The following is a 20350-nucleotide window of genomic DNA, read 5'->3' as shown; positions in this document are numbered from 1 at the left end:
GAACCTCACCTGTGTGTAAGACTTGCCACAAGGGGGCACACCTGTGGGAGACCTATGGGTCACCTGTGTACCCTGGAGTAAGCAGGTATAAAAGGCAGCCCACCACGCTGCTGCCTCACTTTGGAGTTATATTAAAGAGACCAAGGTCACAATGGTTTGAGCTTACAACACAGTCTCGTGGAGATATTCTGAACTTAACAAGTACTGTGTACAGTTTTGGTCTCCGTATTTAAGGAAGGATATACTTGCATTGCAGAGATGGTTCACTAGGTTGGTTCCGGAGGGGGTTGACTTATGAAGATAGGTTGAGTAGGTTGGGCCTCTACACATTAGAGTTCAGAAGAATGAGAGGTGATCTTATCGAAACGTATAAGATAATGAGGGGGCTCGACAAGGTGGATGCAGAGAGGATATTTCCACTCATAGGGGAAACTAAAACTAGGGGACATAGTCTCAGAATAAGGGGCCACCCATTTAAATGAGATGAGGAGGAATTTCTTCTCTCAGGGGGTTGTAAATCTGTGGAATTCTCTGCCCCAGAGAGCTGTGGAGGCTAGGACATTGAATATATTTAAGGCAGAGATATACAGATTTTTGAGCGATAAGGAAGTCAAGGGTTATGGGGAACGGGCAGGGAAGTGGAGCTGAATCCATGATCAGATCAGCCATGATTTTATTGAGTGGCGGAGCAGGCTCGAGGGGCCAGATGGCTGACTCCTGCTCCTATTTCTTATGTTCTTATGTGAGACATTATTTTCTGCTTATGAATCGTCTTTCTTTTAAGAACAGCACTGGGAATCAGCCATCCTGTATTTTGTTTTAAGAAACAAAGGCCCACAAACCAAGGCACCCCAAAGTCGGAAAGGGTAAGAAACCTAGGTAAAGCAAGCTGAGTGATTGGGTTACAGAAAGCTTTTTTTGAGAGCCTAAGGATTGTAAGAGGGAAGGGAAATTCAAGGGGGCCCGAAGAGTTCCATAGTTTTGAGATCCTTGGATTGAATAAGCCAGAGTGGCAGATGGTGCAATGAGTCTTGTTCTCAGCACAGTGAGGATTTTAAAAAAATTTGTTCCTGGGATGTGGGTGTCGCTGGCAAGGCCGGCATTTATTGCCCATCCCTAATTGCCCTGGGGAAGGTGTTGGTGAGCCGCCTTCTTGAACCGCTGCAGTCCGTGTGGTGAAGGTGCTCCCACAGTGCTGTTAGGGATGGAGTTCCAAGATTTTGGCCCAGTGACGATGGAGGAACAGCCGATATATTTCCAAGTCAGGATGGTATGTGACTTGGAGGGGAACGTGGAGGTGGTGGTGTTCCCATGCGCCTGCTGCCCTTGTCCTTCTCGGGGGTAGAGGTGGCGGGTTTGGGAGGTGCAGTCGAGGATACAGGTAGACTGTGTCTGACAGGGTGTTTGGAACAAGCAAGGATAGTTCCGGGGAGCAGGGGCCCTAGTGACACCGATAAAACAAGAGAAACTAGAAAGGTTGCAACGAATGAAGAAAGAGGAGGAGGAGTGCTTAGAGGTCGGAAGTGAGACGATGAGGGGTCTTGAAATAGTAGATTGAGAGGGGCTGTTTCCATTGGCAGAAGGTTGGAGAACCAGAAGACACAGATTTAAGGTGATTAGCAAAAGAACCAAAGGCGACATGAGAAAAAACTGTTTTATGCAGCAAGCGGTTAGGATCTGGAATGCGCTGTCTGAAAGGGTGGTGGAGGCAGACTCAACCGCGGCTTTCAAAAGGGAGTTGGATAAGTACCTGAAGGATTGCAGGGCTGCGGGGAAAGGGCGGGGGAGTGGGACTATCTGAGGTGCTCTTGCAGAGAGCCAGCACGGGCTCGACGGGCCGAATGGCCTCCTTCCGTGCTGTAACCACTCTATGAAACAGAATTGGTTGGAAAGATGTCATGAGGGGAGAAAACACTGTTTTAAAATTACAAAAACAAAGTGCCAATGTCACACTTCAGAGGTTGAACAGTAAGCTGCACAAGATAGCTGCATCAATACTGGGTTTCTCCAAGTCTTGATTTCACTGCAAAAGCAGAATTTCTAAATACATCGAGGGATCTGGTCAGCTCTGCTCACCCTCTGAGATTTAATACCTTAACCCTTATAGGTTCCTGTTTTCTCTACAAAACCTTCCCCCCATCTGGGTTCAGTCAATAGTGGTCCCTTGTGTCATGCGGTTAACACAGGCCTGTGGATGTCTGAGAGAGCGTACACAGAAATGATAGGAAACAGTCAGAGAGTAAGAGAGAGAGAGTCGATGGAAATACTAACATACACAAGCGAGGGGATGGGCTGTCTGCTATCCTGGGATACACACTTAATACATCCCTTAGCAGCCTCCTAGAATGCTTGGAAAACTGAAGTAACCTTTCTGACTGACCTTCAAACATCGTGAATAAGAAAAGTCCACCTCCTTCGTTAGTTCCTAAAGAAGTCTAAAAAAAGGAAATTTAAAAATGTCTCTCATTCCGTTGGCGTTCTTACCAACCTATCGGCACTTACCCTTCGATTTTGTTTGGCTTTGGTTTTAATGCCTAGAAGAAGCAAACTTGCCAGTTATATTAGGCGTCCTGTGTTCTAGTTTCACACGGGTCTTTTACACCCCCAACAAAAACCGCTACCATGAAATTAGGACATGTTCTTGTGCAGTTGGGACCACGGGAATCCCAGACTTACAGTCCGTGAGCACGTTCTCCGAACGCAAGGGAACTTTGTGTTTTTTTTAGTGGTGAAAGATGGAGAGAAGGGATGAGGTGGGATTTATGGAATTATGGAAAACAGATGTTTGCTGATCGGGGAGCTAGCGGGTGGTAGGATGGAGACCTAGAGCGTGTGCATCACACTGTGGCAAGGAGCTTTCAAACTAGATCCAGGCCAGACTTACACCTATGGGTCAAAGGGTTTGTAGCAAAAAAAGGAAGGGCTCATGAGAGGAAGCGATACTGTGCGGGAGTATTTAACAAAGAACTACTTCCTCCCCGCGGTCTTCACTTGCTCCGACAATTCGCGGGCTTTTGAAACCCAAGTAGCATCCTGCCATAAGAACATAAGAATTAGGAGCAGGAGTTGGCCATTCGGCCCCTCAAGCCCGCTCCGCCATTGAATAAGATCATGGCTGATCTTCTACCTCAACTCCACTTTTCCGCCCGATCCCCATATCATGGAAAAATCTATCGATCTCGGTCTTGAATATACTCAAAGACTGAGCCGCCACAGGCACAAAGGGCCTGAACGTTTCCCAGAGGTTTCTTCAGGAGATGGCAAAGGGACATTCAGCCAGGGTTCCCACTTCTGTAACCCTTACTGGGAGATTGCAAGTGTGGGCGATTGGGGAAGAACAGTACTGGGCTGTTTGTAAAGCCCCTTCATCACTGAACGTCCTCCCAATCCCGACCATCTCGCCTCCCTCAAGGAAAATAGCCATTTGGGTACGTTAGTGGAGAGCATCCTGCACCCCCCCCTGGAACTGTAACCTAGTGAGAAACCAAAACCTTCTTGGGTAGGGGAAGTTGAACGAAATTTCAGGAGTAAAATTCAAATATGGTGAATGAGACAAAAGGACCACACGTCACGCCAAGCGAGGAAACACTGCTTTTAATAAACAAATACAAACGGTTTTCCTCCTTTAATCAGCTTCGTCAAGGAACAGTCGCTCAAACTCTGACCTCTGAGCTTTCCATGAACTGGAACTGAATCGCTATGGATTTTCTCAGATGCATTCATCGCAAGTTTTTGTAAAAAAGTGCCAAGATTTTTTTTTCTTCCCAATAAATTGGGAAAGTAGTTCTTTTGTTCAAAATGCTTTGGGAACCCTAGTCATTGTCTGTCAGCTTGAGAGCAGAAAGATTGTGAAGCAGTGTTCGTGTCTGTGTCTGTCTTGAGGGGTTTGTGGGACTGTGCTACAAAATGTGGTTGCCATGGTGAGCAGAAAAAAAATGAAACCACTTTGAGTTCACCTGGGACCAACAGCCACACATCTGCTATTTTAAGAGCTGGGCTTCTGATATCCACCTTAACCCTTTCTAGTGATGTTTTTTTTCCCCTCCTTTCCTGCCGGCATTGGCTCTTGCTGGGGTACGGTTCCACAGACACAGGCCCGCCGCCCCGCAGTACCTCACTCAAGTAGCCGTTCCTCGAGTGCCAGCCTTTACATTGGGCATCAATGAGAAAATCAACCAAGGGGAGCATCATGGCCAAGAATAATCACGTCTTCATCCAATGAAAGAAAGAAAGACTTGGATTTCGATAGCGCCTTTCACGACCACCGGGACGTCTCAAAGCGCTTTACAGCCAATGGAGTACTTTTGGAGAGTAGTCACTGTTGCAATGTGGGAAACGCGGCAGTCAATTTGCGCATAGCAAGCTCCCACAAACAGCAATGTGACAATAACCAGATAAACTGTTTTTCTTATGTTGATTGAGGGATAAATATTGGCCCCAGCACACCGGGGATAACTCCCCTACTCTTCTTCAGTAGTGCCATGAGATCTTTTACGGGGCCTTGGTTTAATGTCTCATCTGAAAGACGGCACCTCCGACAGTGCGGCACTCCCTCAGCACTGCACTGGAGTGTCAGCCTAGATTTTTGTGCTCAAGTCTCTGGAGTGGGATTTGAACCCACAACCTTCTAGCTCAGAGGTGAGGGTGCTAGCCAATGAGCCACAGGCTGACATCTGGCATCAACATTCCGATACTGATGCCTTTCCAGTAGAGGTTACTGGTTTGCGATAAGGAGCAGGAGCTCCGGCTGACTTCCCTCCTTCCCTAGCCAGAGACTTTGGAGATGATGACAGCACCTCCTATCCGGCCCCCTCCCGCCGCTGACAACCACTAACTTGGTACGGGGCCGGCAGTGAACCGAGAACCATGCTCAGTCTGGCTCAGTGCCACTCTCCTTTGACTATCAGAGCTATCTAGGGAAAATCTCATCGGCGTTTTTTAAAATATTACCCGAAGGATTTAGAGTTCTCACTGCGCTGTGGCTTTGCGTGAAGTGTCCTCCCCTCTCTGAGCCAAGGCACTGTGCCACACAGCAGAATCGGGCGTTCCTGTCGATGGGAAGGGTCACTCGTCTCACATTACCGGTTAGATTGCAACCAATGGCCTTTTGGGGGAAGGAGAGTGTGAGGAGTTGAGGCAAACATCTCGAAATGCCGCGTCTGAATGGAATTTCACATCCAGCTCCTCGGACAGGTGATCAATGCAATGCTGCCTCATGGTGGTGACGGCCAAAGTGACTTCATTCAGCTGGGCAGAGTAGCTATTCCCCTGCCCCATAAGAACATAAGAATTAGGAGCAGGAGTAGGCCATTCGACCCCTCGAGCCTGCTCCACCATTCAGTGAGATCATGGCTGATCTTCTACCTCATCTCCACTTTCCTACACTGTCCCCATATCCCTTGATTCCCTTAATACCCAAAAATCTATCGATCTCTGTCTTGAATATACTCAACGACTGAGCCTCCACAGCCCTCTGGGGTAAAGAATTCCAAAGGTTCACCACCCTCTGAGTGAAGAAGTTTCTCCTCATCTCAGTCCTAATTGGCCGACCCTTTATTCTGAGACTGTGATACCCTGGTTCTAGACTCTCCAGCCAGGGGAAACATCCTCCCGGCATCTACCCTGTCACGCCCTGTAAGAATTTTGTATGTTTCAATGCGCTCACCTCTCATTATTCTAAACTCTAGAGGATATAGGCCTAGTCTAAGGTTTAATTGCTTCAGAACTTTGGGGGAAATCTACTAGTACCAGCCACCCAGCGCTTAGGCCCAGCTGCTATCTTCGACTAGTTTGCCACTCGACATTTCAACAAGCACATGGCCCTCATGTCCATCCTTCTAGTAACCTTTCAGCACACCTTTAAACATGGCCCACAACCAGAGGTACTTGCAGCCCACAACTGATGGATGTCATTTTGCTATCCCTGACTTGGCTTTTTCCCTTTCAGTTCCCGTCACCAATTGGCTCAGGCGATATGGGAGAGCATCACGGGCCAACATGCCCTCAGTATTTTCCCATGGCCACTCTCTGAATAATGTAGCTTGGCCTGCGTTTCAGGCCACCCCAGCTCTATACTACAGAACAGACTTGTACTTTGATTCTCAAATGAAGTTTCTTTATATATCTATATATTAAAAAAGTTCAGATGAAAATTGATTGGAGGTACAAGAGCTCATATACAATCCCCAGAAATGTTACGATGGACACACACACAGAAAAGTAGCAGAAGCTTTTCTCTGTATCTAACCCCCTGTACCTGCCCTGGGAGTGTTTGATGTGACAGTGTAGAAGGAGCTTTACTCTGTATCTAACCCCCTGTACCTGCCCTGGGAGTGTTTGATGTGACAGTGTAGAAGGAGCTTTACTCTGTATCTAACCCTGTGCTGTACCTGCCCTGGGAGTGTTTGATGTGACAGTGTAGAAGGAGCTTTACTCTGTATCTAACCCGTGCTGTACCTGCCCTGGGAGTGTTTGATGGGACAGTGTAGAGGGAGCTTTACTCTGTGTCTAACCCCATGCTCTACCTGCCATGGGAGTGTCTGATGGGACAGTGTAAAGGGAGCTTTACTCTGTATCTAACCCGTGCTGCACCTGCCCTGGGAGTGTTTGATGGGACAGTGTAGAGGGAGCTTTACTCTGTATCTAACCCGTGTTGTACCTGCCCTGGGAGTGTTTGATGGGACAGTGTAGAGGGAGCTTTACTCTGTATCTAACCCCATGCAGTACCTGCCCTGGGAGTGTTTGATGGGACAGTGTAGAGGGAGCTTTACTCTGTATCTAACCCCATGCAGTACCTGCCCTGGGAGTGTTTGATGGGACAGTGTAGAGGGAGCTTTACTCTGTATCTAACCCCATGCGGTACCTGCCCTGGGAATGTTTGAGGCTGAATCTGGATGCCTGAATTGGAAAGTGTTTCATCCCAAGGACCAGCAGCAACGTAAAACTGCAGCTCTTGCGGGTGACAATCACATCCGAAAGTGACTGCGAAAGTGTCTACGTAACAGCGACATGAACACAGAGTATGTTTTTCTTGTTAGATCAATTTAAGGTTATAATTCGGGGCTGTCTACTGGATATGGATCGAGAGACGCTTGGACTAGTTATTGATTAAGTGTTGCTCCATTCCATGAGGCACTAAATCGTGCTGTGTTCAGAGAGGATAAAGCGCACAGGCTATGGGACGGATTCAATCCTTCCAAACTGATCTAGCGCTGGCCTCTTCCATCTCACGTCGAGATTACAGGTCTACAGCTGCATTGCTTGTTGATTGGAAAGGAGCCCAATTGATAATACTCGTCAGGCTCTTACAGACTGTGGGTCGACAACTTCTCCAGAACTGGGGCACACAGATCAGCAAGGTCTAAGGTTCAATCTTCAGTCCAGGCTGAGTTAGCTGATCAGTTGAGTGACTCATTTCTAAAAGCAATTCTGTCGGTAAATGCACCCCACACACACGCAAATGTTGTCACTTACCAAGGAGGTGCAGATTTGATCCCTGGTCTGTGCAGATCTCAGTCAGGATGGCAGTAGAGAGTGCAGCAATTAGCGTAGAATAATATAGCACAGGAGGAGGCCATTCAGCCCATTGTGCCTGTGCCAGCTCTTTGCTCGAGCATCCAGGGGAACAAAACACCAGTCAGGGTTGCTGCACCATGTGGAACATTGACCGAGAACAGAAATTCCCCCCAATTGCAGTCAAATAACCTGTCAACATGCACTGTCCAAGTGCACTCATGAAGAATCGAGAACTCGGGGGCATAGTTTCAGAATAAGGGGTCACCTATTTAAAACTGAGATGAGGAGGAATTTCTTCTCTCAGAGGATCATGGATCTTTGAAATTCTCTGCCCCAGAGAGCTGTGGAGGCTGGGTCATTGAATATGTTTAAGGTGGAGATAGACAGATTTTTGAGTGATAAGGGAGTCAAGGGTTATGGGGAGCGGGCAGGGAACATAAGAAATAGGAGCAGGAGTCGGCCATTTGGCTTCTTGAGTCTGCTTCACCATTCAATAAGATCATGGCTGATCTGATCATGGGCTCAGCGCCAGTGGAGTTGAGGCCAAGACCAGATCAGCCATGATCTTATTGAATGGCAGAGCGGGATCGAGGGGCCGATGGCCGACTCTTGATCCTATTTCTTATGAATGGGCACTTGAGCAAGGTGCCCGACGCTGGCCAACACCTGTAGAACACAGCCACCGCCCGACTCAGAACCTTCATAAGAAATAGGAGCAGGAGTAGACCCTATGGCCCCTCGAGCCTGCTCCGCCATTCAATAAGATCATGGCTGATCAGATGAGGAGGAGAGTGCTGTGGAGGCTGGGTCATTGAATATGTTTAAGATGGAGATAGACAGATTTTTGAGTGATAAGGGGGTCAAGGGTTATGGGGAGCGGGCAGGGAACATAAGAGATAGGAGCAGGAGTCGGCCATTTGGCTCCTTGAGCCTGCTCCGCCATTCAATAAGACCGTGGCTGATCATTGTTGCGGGGGAGGGTTCAGGGGGGAAAGGAAGAGATTCCCAGGATCACCACGCAGCGCAATCAATTTTTAAAAAATGTTATTGGTCGAAAGAGGCCAACGCCAGGTATGCCTGCTCTGTTAATATTTGGATGTTGGTCTCATTTTGCAACCAAGAAGCAGGTATGGAATCTGAGACACAGACATGTGTAAACACTGGAGCAGTGGGTTTGTCATTGTGTTGTGTGAAAGTAAATCACAGTAATAGAGTTGTGTGTTAATAGCCGGATACAGCTGAGTGCAGAGTCAGACACCGGGGTACTTAACCTCGGTGATTTGACCAGCTCCCTCATTATCGACTCGCTCTCAATTCACAAGAGCGGATGAGGGGCTGTTCGAAACATAACTGGACATCTTGTACTCAGAAACATGTATACAACGTAGTCCTCTGTCAGTTCAGTTCTCAATAAAATGATAGTTGGTGCAATCTAAAACGTCCGGCTACAATTTACTCTCAGTTTGTGTATAAAGTGGGGAGCACGGCTTCGCACTGATGTCAATTGTTCCGTTAAAGTCAGTGATGGAGTGTAATATAGCCCATCATTTTTCATCTCTGCAATCTTCTCCTCAAAAGGGTTGACTTGAGCTGAATTAGGAGTTCCACAAGCGAAGGAGAAACTTCTTTACCCAGAGAGTGGATGGAATGTGGAATTCGCTACCACAGGGAGTGGTTGAGGCAAATGCTATCGATGTGTTTAAGGGGAAGCTGGATAAACACACGAGGGAGAAAGGGATAGAAGGATATGGTGATAGGGTGAGATGGGAAGAGGCTCATGTGGAGCATAACACCGGCACGGAGCAGTTGGGCCAAATGGCCTGTTTTGGTGCTGTACATTCCATGTAATTCTATCCAAGGCAGCTCTCTGGTTCCTCGCCCAAATGACCATTCTTCCGATGTCGCAACATGTGCAGTAATCATCATCATCATCACAGGCAGTCCCTCGGAATCGAGGAAGACTTGCTTCCACTCTAAAAATGAGTCCTTAGGTGGCTGAACAGTCCAATACGAGAACCACAGTCCCTGTCACAGTTGGGACAGGGTGGGTGGGACAGGTTTGCCGCACGCTCCTTCCGCTGCCTGCGCTTGCTTTCTGCATGCTCTCAGCGATGAGACTCCAGGTGCTCAGCGCCCTCCCGGATGCTCTTCCTCCACTTAGGGCGGTCTTTGGCCAGGGACTCCCAGGTGTCGGTGGGGAGGTTGCACTTTATCAGGGAGGCTTTGAGGGTGTCCTTGTAGCGTTTCCTCTGCCCACCTGGGGCTCGCTTGCCGTGCAGTAATTGTGAGCTGGAGACTCGGGTTTTCTCCTCCCCAGTGCAGAGTCACCGAGATCAGTTGAAGCACCTCAACTCCCGCAGGAGCTAACTCAACCCAAGACTGGGCCCGAATCCTGGGATCTTCCTATTCCTACAGCTTATTCCCACCCTGGTTGGGTGGAAATAGTGCAAGCCATCTGAAGAGGAACATCAACTTATTAAACTGCCTCACCTTATTCAGCAGGAGCCAGTCAGCCCTTATTCTGCTATAAATTTCAGAGACTAACTCGGTCTTTCCTGAGGTCAAGGAATTTTTCAGTATATTGTTCCTGGATTTTCCTCTCTGTGTCTTTGTGTGGCTCCAATTCCGTCCATTCATCTGCCATTTCATTCCATATTTCCTCTCTCCATACATCTGCCCCTCTGTCTGTCCACCTGTCTCTCTCCCCTCTGCCTGTCTCTCTCCCTTCTGCCTGACCCTCTCTTTCTCTTCCATCCCTAGATCCTCACCTCACCTATCTACACCTCTTTGTCCCTCTCTGCGCCGTTTACTTGACTTTTTCTATGCATCTTCCTGCTCTCCTCATCGACGCCCCTTTTACATAGGATTACATAGGATATCCTGCACAGAAACTAAGAACATAAGAACATAAACACAAAAGAAATAGGAGCAGGAGTAGGCCATTCGGCCCCTCGAGCCTGCTCCACCATTCAAAAAGATTACGGCTAATCTGATCTTGGCCTCAACTCCACTTCCCTGTCCACTCCCCATAACCCTTTACTCCCTTATCGTTCAAAAATCTGTCTATCTCCACCTCAAATATATTCAATGATCCAGCCTCCACAGCTCCCTGGGGCAGAGAATTCCAAAGATTCACCATCCTCTGAGAGAAGAAATTCCTACTCATCTCAGTTTTGAATGGGCGACCCCTTATTCTGAGACTATGCCATTCGGCCCAACCAGTCTATGCCGGCGTTTATGCTCCACTCAAGCCTCCTCCCGTCTTTCCTCAGCTAAATCTATCAGCATAACCCTCGATTCCCTTCTCCCTCATATGCTTGTCTAGCCTCCCCTTAAATGCATCGATACTATTCGTTTTATTTTAATTCCACCTCTCTGTGCTCTCGTATTCTGCCCAATTCCATTTTTTACTGTGGCCTGCCAGTTTCACTTACTTTAACTCATACAATCTGCACATGGGGAACAAATCCCGACGTACAAAATTGCTGTAGCTACGGGAACAAGCGGATTTTATCGCACTGTTTTCTGCCAGTTTCAGAGCGAGACATTGAAAAAAGTCTTTTTCCTTTGTTTTCAGATTCTTCTTAAAGTTCTTCCTCAAGTGCAATCAGAACTGTTTGAAAACAGCCGGGAACCCACGAGACATGCGTCGATTCCAGGTACTGCTTGAAGTTCCACAGTCGCCACCCCACCCCCCAACTGTATCACGGTATCACGGTCGGGAAAGGTCAGGCTGAAGGTTGCCCTGGAAAGGGACATCATCATTCTAGTCAGCTCATTGAAGGTTTTGAGAACAAAATATGGGCAATGATGCACACCAGAGTGGTCACACCACCCTCTGTGACCCCTCCCCAATAGAAAATACTTGCTCTGACGAGTGGAATCCCTCCTTGATTTTTTTCCCCCTCCCAAACCCAGTGATGTCAGCTGTAGCACATGCTACCACCGTCCCAGCTGAGGTTGGCTAACTCCACCCAAAAATAGGACCAAACCCTCGATCGTCCAATGGCTCAGTATCGCATTGGAGAGTAAACATAGAAACATAGAAAATAGGTGCAGGAGCAGGCCATTCGGTCCTTCGAGCCTGCACCGCCATTCAATATGATCATGGCTGATTATGCAACTTCAGTATGTTCTCTCCATACCCCTTGATCCCTTTAGTCGTAAGGGCCATATTTAACTCCCTTTTGAATATATCTAATGAACTGGCCTCAATAACTTTCTGTGGTAGAGAATTCCACAGGTTTACAATTCTCTGAGTGAAGAAGTTTCTCCTCATCTCGGTCCTCAATAGCTTACCCCTTATCCTTAGACTGTGACCCCTGGTTCTGGACTTCCCCAACATCGGGAACATTCTTCCTGCATCTAACCTGTCTAATCCCGTCAGAGTTTTATATGTTTCTATGAGATCCCCTCTCATTCTTCTAAATTCTAGTATAAGCCTAGTCAATCCAGTCTTTCTTCATATGTCAGTCCTGCCATCCCGGGATTCAGTCTGGTGAACCTTCGCTGCACTCCCTCAATAGCAAGAATGTCCTTCCTCAGATTAGGAGACCAAAACTGAACACAATATTCAAGGTGTGGCCTCACCAAGGCCCTGTACAACTGCAGTAAGACCTCCCTGCTCCTATATTCACGTGCCAACCAGGAACTCCTCTTGAAACATAGAAACATAGAAAATAGGAGCAGAAGTAGGCCATTTGGAGCAGTTGAGCCTGCACCACCATTCAGTATGATCACAGCTGATCCTCTATCCATATGCCTGCTTTTTCCCCATACCCCTTGATGTCTTTTGTGTCTAGAAATCTATCTCCCTCTTAAATATATTCAATGACTTGGCCTCCACAGCCTTCTGTGGTAGAGAATTCCACAGGTTCACCACCTCTGAGTGAAAAAAATCTCTCCTCATCTCGGTCCTAAATTTCCTACCCCGTAACCTGAGACTGTGACCCCTTGTTCTAGACTTCCCAGCCAGGGGAAACATTCTCCCCGCATCCAGTCTATCCAACCCCGTCAGAATTTTATACGTTTCAATGAGACCCACTCTCACTTAAGGCAGAAATGACATTTTTTTAAAAAGCTTTTAACAGGCATTGAGAAATTCTAGAATAAAATCACTTGTGGAGGGGAGGCGGTGTGGGTTGGATGTTGACATTAGACTTTCACCGCTGGGAACCTTCGGTCTAATCCAGCTCCATTGAGGGCCTTATGTGGAATCAGTCCTGGCAGTCTCACTCCAGTTCCTGCAACGCACTGCCCTACAATGCAAATCTGTGGCCTGCCAGTTTCACTTACTTTAATTTATATAATCCACACACGTGGAACAGTTCCTGACATTTAACGTTCTCATTTAGCGAGGCCACAGGATGGCTGTGGTGGGAAATGGAAAAATTGTTCCACCAGTCCAGTGGGAATGCTTTGCTGATGTTGTCTGAGACACGTTGCTGGGTTAAGCGTAGAGGGAGCTTCACTCTGCATCTCGCCCATCTGCACCTGACTTTGAGCATCTGATGGGACAGTCTAGAGAGAGCTTTACTGTATCATAGAGTCATAGAAATTTACAGCAGGGAAGGAGGCCATTTTGGCCCATCGTGTCCGCGCCCGCCTAATCCCACTTTCCAGCTCTTGGTCACTAGCCCTGTAAGTTACGGCATTTCAAGTACTTTTTAAATGTGGTGAGGGTTTCTGCCTCTATCACCCTTTCAGGCAGTGAGTTCCAGACCCCCACCATCCTCTGGGTGAAGAAATTTCCCCTTAAATCCCCTCTAAACCTCCCCCCAATTACTTTAAATCTATGCCCCCTGGTTGTTGACCCCTCTGTTAAGGGAAACAGGTCCTTCCTATCCACTCTATCTAGACCCCTCATAATTTTATACACTTCAATCAGGTCTCGCCTCAGCCTCCTCTGTTCCAAAGAAAACAACCCCTATCCAATCTTTCCTCATAGTTAAAATTTTCCAGTCCAGGCAACCTCCTTGTAAATCTCCTCTGTACCCTCTCCAGTGCATGTTGTACCTAAACTCGAAATGCTTGATAGGGCAGTGTAGAAGGGAGCTTTCCTCTGAAAGAAAAAGAAACACTTGCATTTATATAGCGCCTTTCACAACCACCGGACGTCTCAAAGCGCTTTACAGCCAATGAAGTACTTTTGGAGTGTAGTCACTGTTGTAATGTAGGAAATGCGGCAGCTAATTTGCGCAGAGCAAGCTCCCACAAACAGCAATGTGATAATGACCAGATAATCTGTTTTTGTTATGTTGATTGAGGGATAAGTATTGGCCCCAGGACACCGGGGTTAACTCCCCTGCTCTTCTTCGAAATAGTGTCGTGGGATCTTTTACGTCCAGCTGAGAGAGCAGACTGGGCCTCGATTTAACGTCTCATCCGAAAGACAGAAATGATATCCTGCATCTAAACCATGCTGTCATTTAGCTGGGAGTGTTTGATGGGGCATTGTAATGGGAGCTTTATTCTGTATTACATAACAAAAACAGATTATCTGGTCATTATCACATTGCTGTTTGTGGGAGCTTGCTGTGCGCAAATTAGCTGCTGCGTTTCCCACATTACAACAGTGACTACACTCCAAAAGGTACTTCATTGGCTGTAAAGCGTTTTGAGTCGTCCGGTGGTTGTGAAAGGCGCTATATAAATGCAAGTCTTTATTGCTTTTTTCCAATACTTTATCTGGCCTGGGGGTGCTTGACCCTGATACTGGGTGCTTGACACAGAGCGTGTTCCATTCCCCAGCACTATTATCACTCACCTTGAGGATCACAACATTTAAAAAAGCGGTGCAAACCGTACAATTAGGCAGTTCAACGACATGCCAAATGGACTGGAAAATATCTCATTAGCCACTGGAAGCAAACGGGACAACAAAGACCCCCAAATCATCACATGGATTTAACCACAATGTTCTCATCGGCTCCTCTGGCAGAAGCTCGGCTTTTAGCAGATTACGACGCACGCAGAAAGTTCAGATCATGGGAAAAATATATCCTGAAATCCCAATCCTAACTGCTTTTCCAAGAGGCAAGAAGTTTTTGTAGCTGGAAGGATTTACGGCCAGCGTTTGGGGGATTTGAGTGGGATCGTGTCCGACCCCCTGGACCCGAGTTCAGCGGATTGCAGTTTGCTGAAAACCAAGCAGGGCAGAAGAAAAGGAACCAGGAAATAGAGGGAGGTGTTTCAGGAAGTTGTCGGGAGATGACTGATGGACTCCAGATGGGCCAGGTCAGTTTCAGTGACCCAGGAAACTGACAAGGGGGACAATCGCTGGCACTGGCCAAAGTGCTGGGCCCTCCCCACAGCAATCGCAACACATTACGGCAACCTCGTTTAAATGATTAAGTAGACTGATTCACTCATTTCACAGATTATGTTACATCCCAAACACGGAGCCTTCCACAGATGCCTTTATGTTTGCCAGATGCAAGAAATTAATTTTGTTAATCCCCTTCCTCGTCTCTCCTGAAGGCTGGGCTGCAGTTTCTTTGCAGAAAGCTCTGTAATCTCACCCAAGTGGCTATTCCTCATGCACTGAGCCTGGACTTTGAGCGTCCGCAGTATCAAGGATCCAGCCTGGACTTGTCCTTACCCTCACTCGCCACTCACATCAGAGCTAGGAACTGCGGCTATCGGCAAAAGAGCCAGAGGCAACATATGAGGAAGCGGGTTTTTTTACACAGCGAGTTGTTGTGATCGGGAACGCACTGCCCGAAAGGGCGGTGGGAGCAGATTGAATCGTAACTTTCAAACAGGGAACTGGATAAATACCAAGGGGAAAAAAAGAGAGAGAAAGAAAGAGAGAAAGAGAGAGAGAGTAAGAGAGAGAAAAAGAGAGAAAGAGAGAGAAAAAAAAGAGAGAAAGAGAGAGAGAGAAAGAGAGAGAAAGAAAAGATAGAGAGGGAAGGAAAGACGTACATTTATATAGCGCCTTTCACGACCACCGGACGTCTCAACGCGCTTTACAGCCAATGAAGTACTTTTGGAGGGTAGTCACTGTTGTAAGTGGGAAAGATGGGGAAATAATAGGGGAGTGGGATTAGTGGCATAGCTCAATCAAAGAGCTGGCACAGGCACGATGGGCCGAATGGCCTCCTTCTGTGCTGTGTCATTCGATGATTACTGCTTCCCTAACTGAGATCACCCTAACGCAGCACAGCCTGGGCATTGACCCTGGGCTCACTACCTAATAACTAGTGCATTTACCAACTGGGCCAGCAGGGGAGCTCTAATGCTGATCTTTGAAAGGAAACATTGAGACGAACTTTCCTCCTCCCGTTTTGAAGTTTATTCATCACACTCTCTCAACCATCTCCCTTTATGGCATACACCGCTCTGCTGGCACAAAAAGCAGGCAGGTATGAGGCCTGTTCACAGAGCTCTCCCATTGCCAGTGCTGAGCACAGAAAGCAGGCAAGACTGGCTCATGGTGTCTCATCTCTACCTGACTCCTCACCCCCACTCCACCCTGCCCACACAGCCAATATCAGCAGATCATTACTCAGTAACATCTCAGGCGCCTGTTCAAAAATAATTGATTTCATGAACTGTGCTGCGTCCAAACACACAAATAACTAGCTCTTATAACCCCGGGTCCTGGTTACCACCCGATACATTATTGGTCGACCAATCATGCGAGCATTTTCTTCCATTTCACTGCATTGATCTTCATGCTTCCCTTCTGTAAGTTCTCTCTTCCTTCTCTTCCTCTGCTGATTCACCCTCTCATATAGAATCATAGAATATTACAGCACAGCAGGAGGCCATTCGGCCCATCGAGTCTGCGTCGGTTCTTTCGAAGAGCAGTCCAATTAGTCCCACTCCCCTGCTCTTTCCCCGTATCCACTGCAATTCTTTCTCCTTCAGGTATTTATCCAATTCCCTTGTGAAGGCTACTGTTGAATCTGTATCCATCGCCCTATCAGGCAGAGCGTTCCAAATCCTCACCACTCGCTGCATAAAAATTTTTTTCCTCGTGTCGCCTCTGGTTCTTTTGCCAATCACCTTACATAAGAACATAAGAACTAGGAGCAGGAGTAGGCCATACGGCCCCTCGAGACTACTCCGCCATTTAATACGATAATGGCTGATCCGATCATGGACTCAGGTCCACTTCCCTGCCCGCTCCCCATAACCTCTTAATCCCTTATCGGTTAAGAAACTGTCTATCGTTGTCTTAAATTTATTCAATGTCCTGGCTTCCACAGCTCTCTGAGGCAGCGAATCCCACCTTAAATTTGTGCTCTCTTCGACCATTGGAAAAAAAATTCCCTTTATCTAAATTCTTCATGATTTTGAACACCTCTATCAAATCTCCTCTTAGCCTTCTCTGCTTCGAGGAGGACAACTCTAGCTTCTCTAGCCTATCCACGTAACCGTATTCGCTACTGAATTTCGAGCCTTTTTCTCACTCGGAGGTAGTTTTCCTCTGTGCACTTGGTATTGCAAAATCACAACTGAGTTCCTAATGAACCCGTTTAGGATTTCACTAAATCGACTGTGTACTAGATACGAGACACTGGGTTGGAGTTTTCAGTCCCAGTGCTTGACTAGCAGGACCTTGTGTGCACCAGAGTAATGCACCAATCCGTGCTTGCTGTAGCCACTCCTGTCAGAGCTTTTGGATCATGTGATGTGCTCAAGGCAAACTTCCAGTGTTTGGTTCTCCGACAGTTGGGGGCTCACACAGTGGGGTGGGGGGGGGGGCGCGGGGGGAGGGGTGATACTAGATTGCTGGCACTGCTGCAGCTACTTAAAGGGCTGCAGCATCCACTTAAAGGGAAATATGTTTTTGCCAGGAGAAAATATATATTAAGAGATTCTGCTCAACTGATAGATCTACAGCTGCCAGAGCACTGGACAGTTCAGTTATACAGGGTATTGGTGAGGCCACACCTGGAATACTGCGTGCAGTTTTGGTTTCCATATTTAAGAAGGAACATACTTGCTTTAGAGGCAGTTCAGAGAAGGTTCACTAGATTGATTCTGGAGATGAGGGGTTGACTTAGGAGGAAAGGTTGAGGAGGTTGGGCTTCTACTCATTGGAATTCAGAAGAATGAGAGGTGATCTTATCGAAACGTATAAGATTATGAGGGGGCTCGACAAGGTGGATGTAGAGAGGATGTTTCACTGATGGGGGAAACTAGAACTAGAGGGCATGACCTTAGAATAAGGGGCCACCCATTTAAAACTGAGATGAGGAGGAATTTCTTCTCTCAGAGGGTTGTAAATCTGTGGAATTCGCTACCTCAGAGAGCTGTGGAAGCTGGGACATTGAATAAATTTAAGACAGAGAGAGACAGTTTCTTAAACGATAAAGGAATGAGGGGTTATGGTGAGCGGGTGGGAAATTGGAGCTGAGTCATGATTGGATCAGTCATGATCATATTAAATGGCGGAGCAGGCTCGAGGGGCCGTATGGCCTACTCCTGCTTCTGTTTCTTATGTTCTTATGCAGACGCAGTTTCAGAAAGTGGACAAAATACGTCTTGCCTTATTCAGTTTTACCTCACCCCTTTCTTCTGAGATGTTCTGTCTTTGTCCCTTTTGCCCCTCTCACTTATTGTGCATCTCACATCTCTCTCAGCACAGCACCTGAACCCCAATAATCTCATGGGGGGTCGCAGTCTCGAGTTCATCAGAGAGAAGGTGAACATATAGTTTAGACTTAACATAGAGGCAGTGAATGTGTGGAACAGGCTCCAGGGAAACAAGTTTAACAGGTTGGCAAATTCAACAGGGAGATGGGTGGATATTTGGTGAAGGAAGTGATTGAATCGTGTGAGGTATGGAGGGGTGCGTAATATTTTTGGGACTTTGGAATTAGTCTGATGGACACCCAGTGGTGCAGATTGCTTTCTTCCTTCGTACCAGTCTCTATCTTTGTCTGCCATTCTTCATTGCTAGCTGGCATCAAAGACAAAGGGGTCATTTTTGCTGATGTTTTTAGAAACATAGAAACATAGAAATTTACAGCGCAGAAGGAGTCCATTTCGGCCCATCGTGTCTGCGCCGGCCGACAAAGAACCGCTCGGCCCTCGGTCAGCAGCCCTGAAGATTACACATAAGTCTATGAACAATGAACAATGGTGGAAAAGTACAGAGCACCCAGCCCAACCAGTCCGCCCCACACAACTGCGACACCCCCTGCACCACAACATTCTACACTCCACCCCAACCGGAGCCATGCGATCTCCTGGGAGAGGCAAAAACCAGATAAAAACCTAGGCCGATTGGGGGAAAAAAATCTGGGAAAATTCCTCTCCTTTTCATTTGAAATATCTCATAAAGCACTGGTAACCATGATCTAACCCATTATGTCCAAACAGTATACTATCCCTATGGCTGTTAAAGGCTTAAACCTAACTACTAGTCATTTGAACTTCTGTTTTTAATATGTTAACATTTTTGTCAGCTAGTTTTATATCAAAAGGTTGAACAACTGTGAACAAATTTCAAAAACGAAAGGCTTGCATTTATATAGCGCCTTTTACCACCTTGTACATCCCAAAGTGCTTAACAGCCAATGAAGTATTTTTGAAGTGTAGTCACTGTTGTAATGTAGGAAACGCAGCAGCCAAGTTGCACACAGCAAGCTCTCACAAACAGCAATGTGATAATGATCAGATAATCTGTTTTAGTGACTTTGTTTGAGGGATAAATATTGGCCAGAACACTGGGGATAACTGCCCTGCACTTCTTTGAAATAGTGCCATAAGATCTTTTACATCCATCTGAGAGAACAGACGTCTCATCCGAAAGATGGCACCTCTGACAGTGCAGCACTCCCTCGGTACTGCACTGAAGCCTGGATTTATGTGCTCAAGTCTCTGAAGTGGGACTTGAACCCACAACCTTCTGACTCAGAGGCAAGAGTGCGACCCACTGAGCCACAACTTTCAAGATCTCAGTATTTGCCACAAACTATTCAATAAGCCATGGATGGAACAGCAACCATTTTTTCATGATGCATCTTCAGGCAACCTCATTAGAAAGATTTGCATTTAAATAGTGCATTATCACATTTTTCACAAATCTTTGAGAAAACTTCACGTACAATGAATGACTTGGAAGCACAGTACTGTAGTGGAGGCAAATGTGGCAGTCATTTGCACGCAGCAAGATCCCACAAAGAGCAACAAAACAAAAGTTTTTGTGGTTTTGGTTAAGAGAGGATTGTTGACCAGGACACTGGGAGAATTTTGTGTTCTTCTTTGAATAGTGCTAGGGGATCTTCAAAATCTATCGGAGCCACCTAAGCAGGCCCTGATTTATAGTTTCATCGCAAGGCTGGTACCTCTGACAAGACAGAACTCCCTCAGTACTGCACTAGGATGTGAGCTTAGATTATGATCAGGAAAATGCCATTGGGACCTGTAATGTATTAGCTTCATAGGTTCTTTGCTTAAAAATTCATAGCAACACATTGCTATTAAGTTGGTTTATTAACAAAGGTTTAACAGTCACACTACACATTAACAGTCCATCCACCAAGCTCACAACCACCTGCCTCATCGTGGATGATCTAACCCCAACTGTGTGGGGTTTTATTGAGTCTTGTGAACATCACGTGACTGGCTAAGCCACTCACAATGCAACAGCTCTACAATTATTTTGTCAAACCTGTAAATCAAATGCAAATCAAATCAAATGCCCCCTTATTAACGGGGGGGCACTAAAACCGACAAATAAACAAATTAAACTTTAGTCACTAACAGGTCAAGTTAAAATTTGGTTGCCGGGAGTGATGATGCACTCCAGTCCCTCCGGCGCCCACCTCTCACGGAAGGCCGCGAGCGTAATGGTGGACACCGAGTGCTCCATCTC

General features: G+C 46.9%; 1 protein-coding gene across 2 annotated transcripts in view; it reads left to right on the top strand.

Moving 5' to 3' along the window:
- LOC139235009 (transcription factor COE2) overlaps positions 1 to 20350 on the top strand; it is a 329707-nt gene that overhangs the window by 209281 nt on the left and 100076 nt on the right. For both annotated transcript variants that reach the window (XM_070866082.1, XM_070866081.1), the window contains exon 7: positions 11093 to 11174. In XM_070866082.1, the coding sequence (XP_070722183.1) occupies positions 11093 to 11174 (82 nt within the window). The remainder of the gene's footprint in view (positions 1 to 11092; positions 11175 to 20350) is intronic.

Source organism: Pristiophorus japonicus, chromosome 22 (assembly GCF_044704955.1).
Source record: "Pristiophorus japonicus isolate sPriJap1 chromosome 22, sPriJap1.hap1, whole genome shotgun sequence".
Lineage (NCBI taxonomy): Eukaryota > Metazoa > Chordata > Chondrichthyes > Pristiophoridae > Pristiophorus > Pristiophorus japonicus.
Note: the sequence above shows the minus strand (reverse complement) of the source record. Positions and strands in the feature narration are given on the sequence as shown.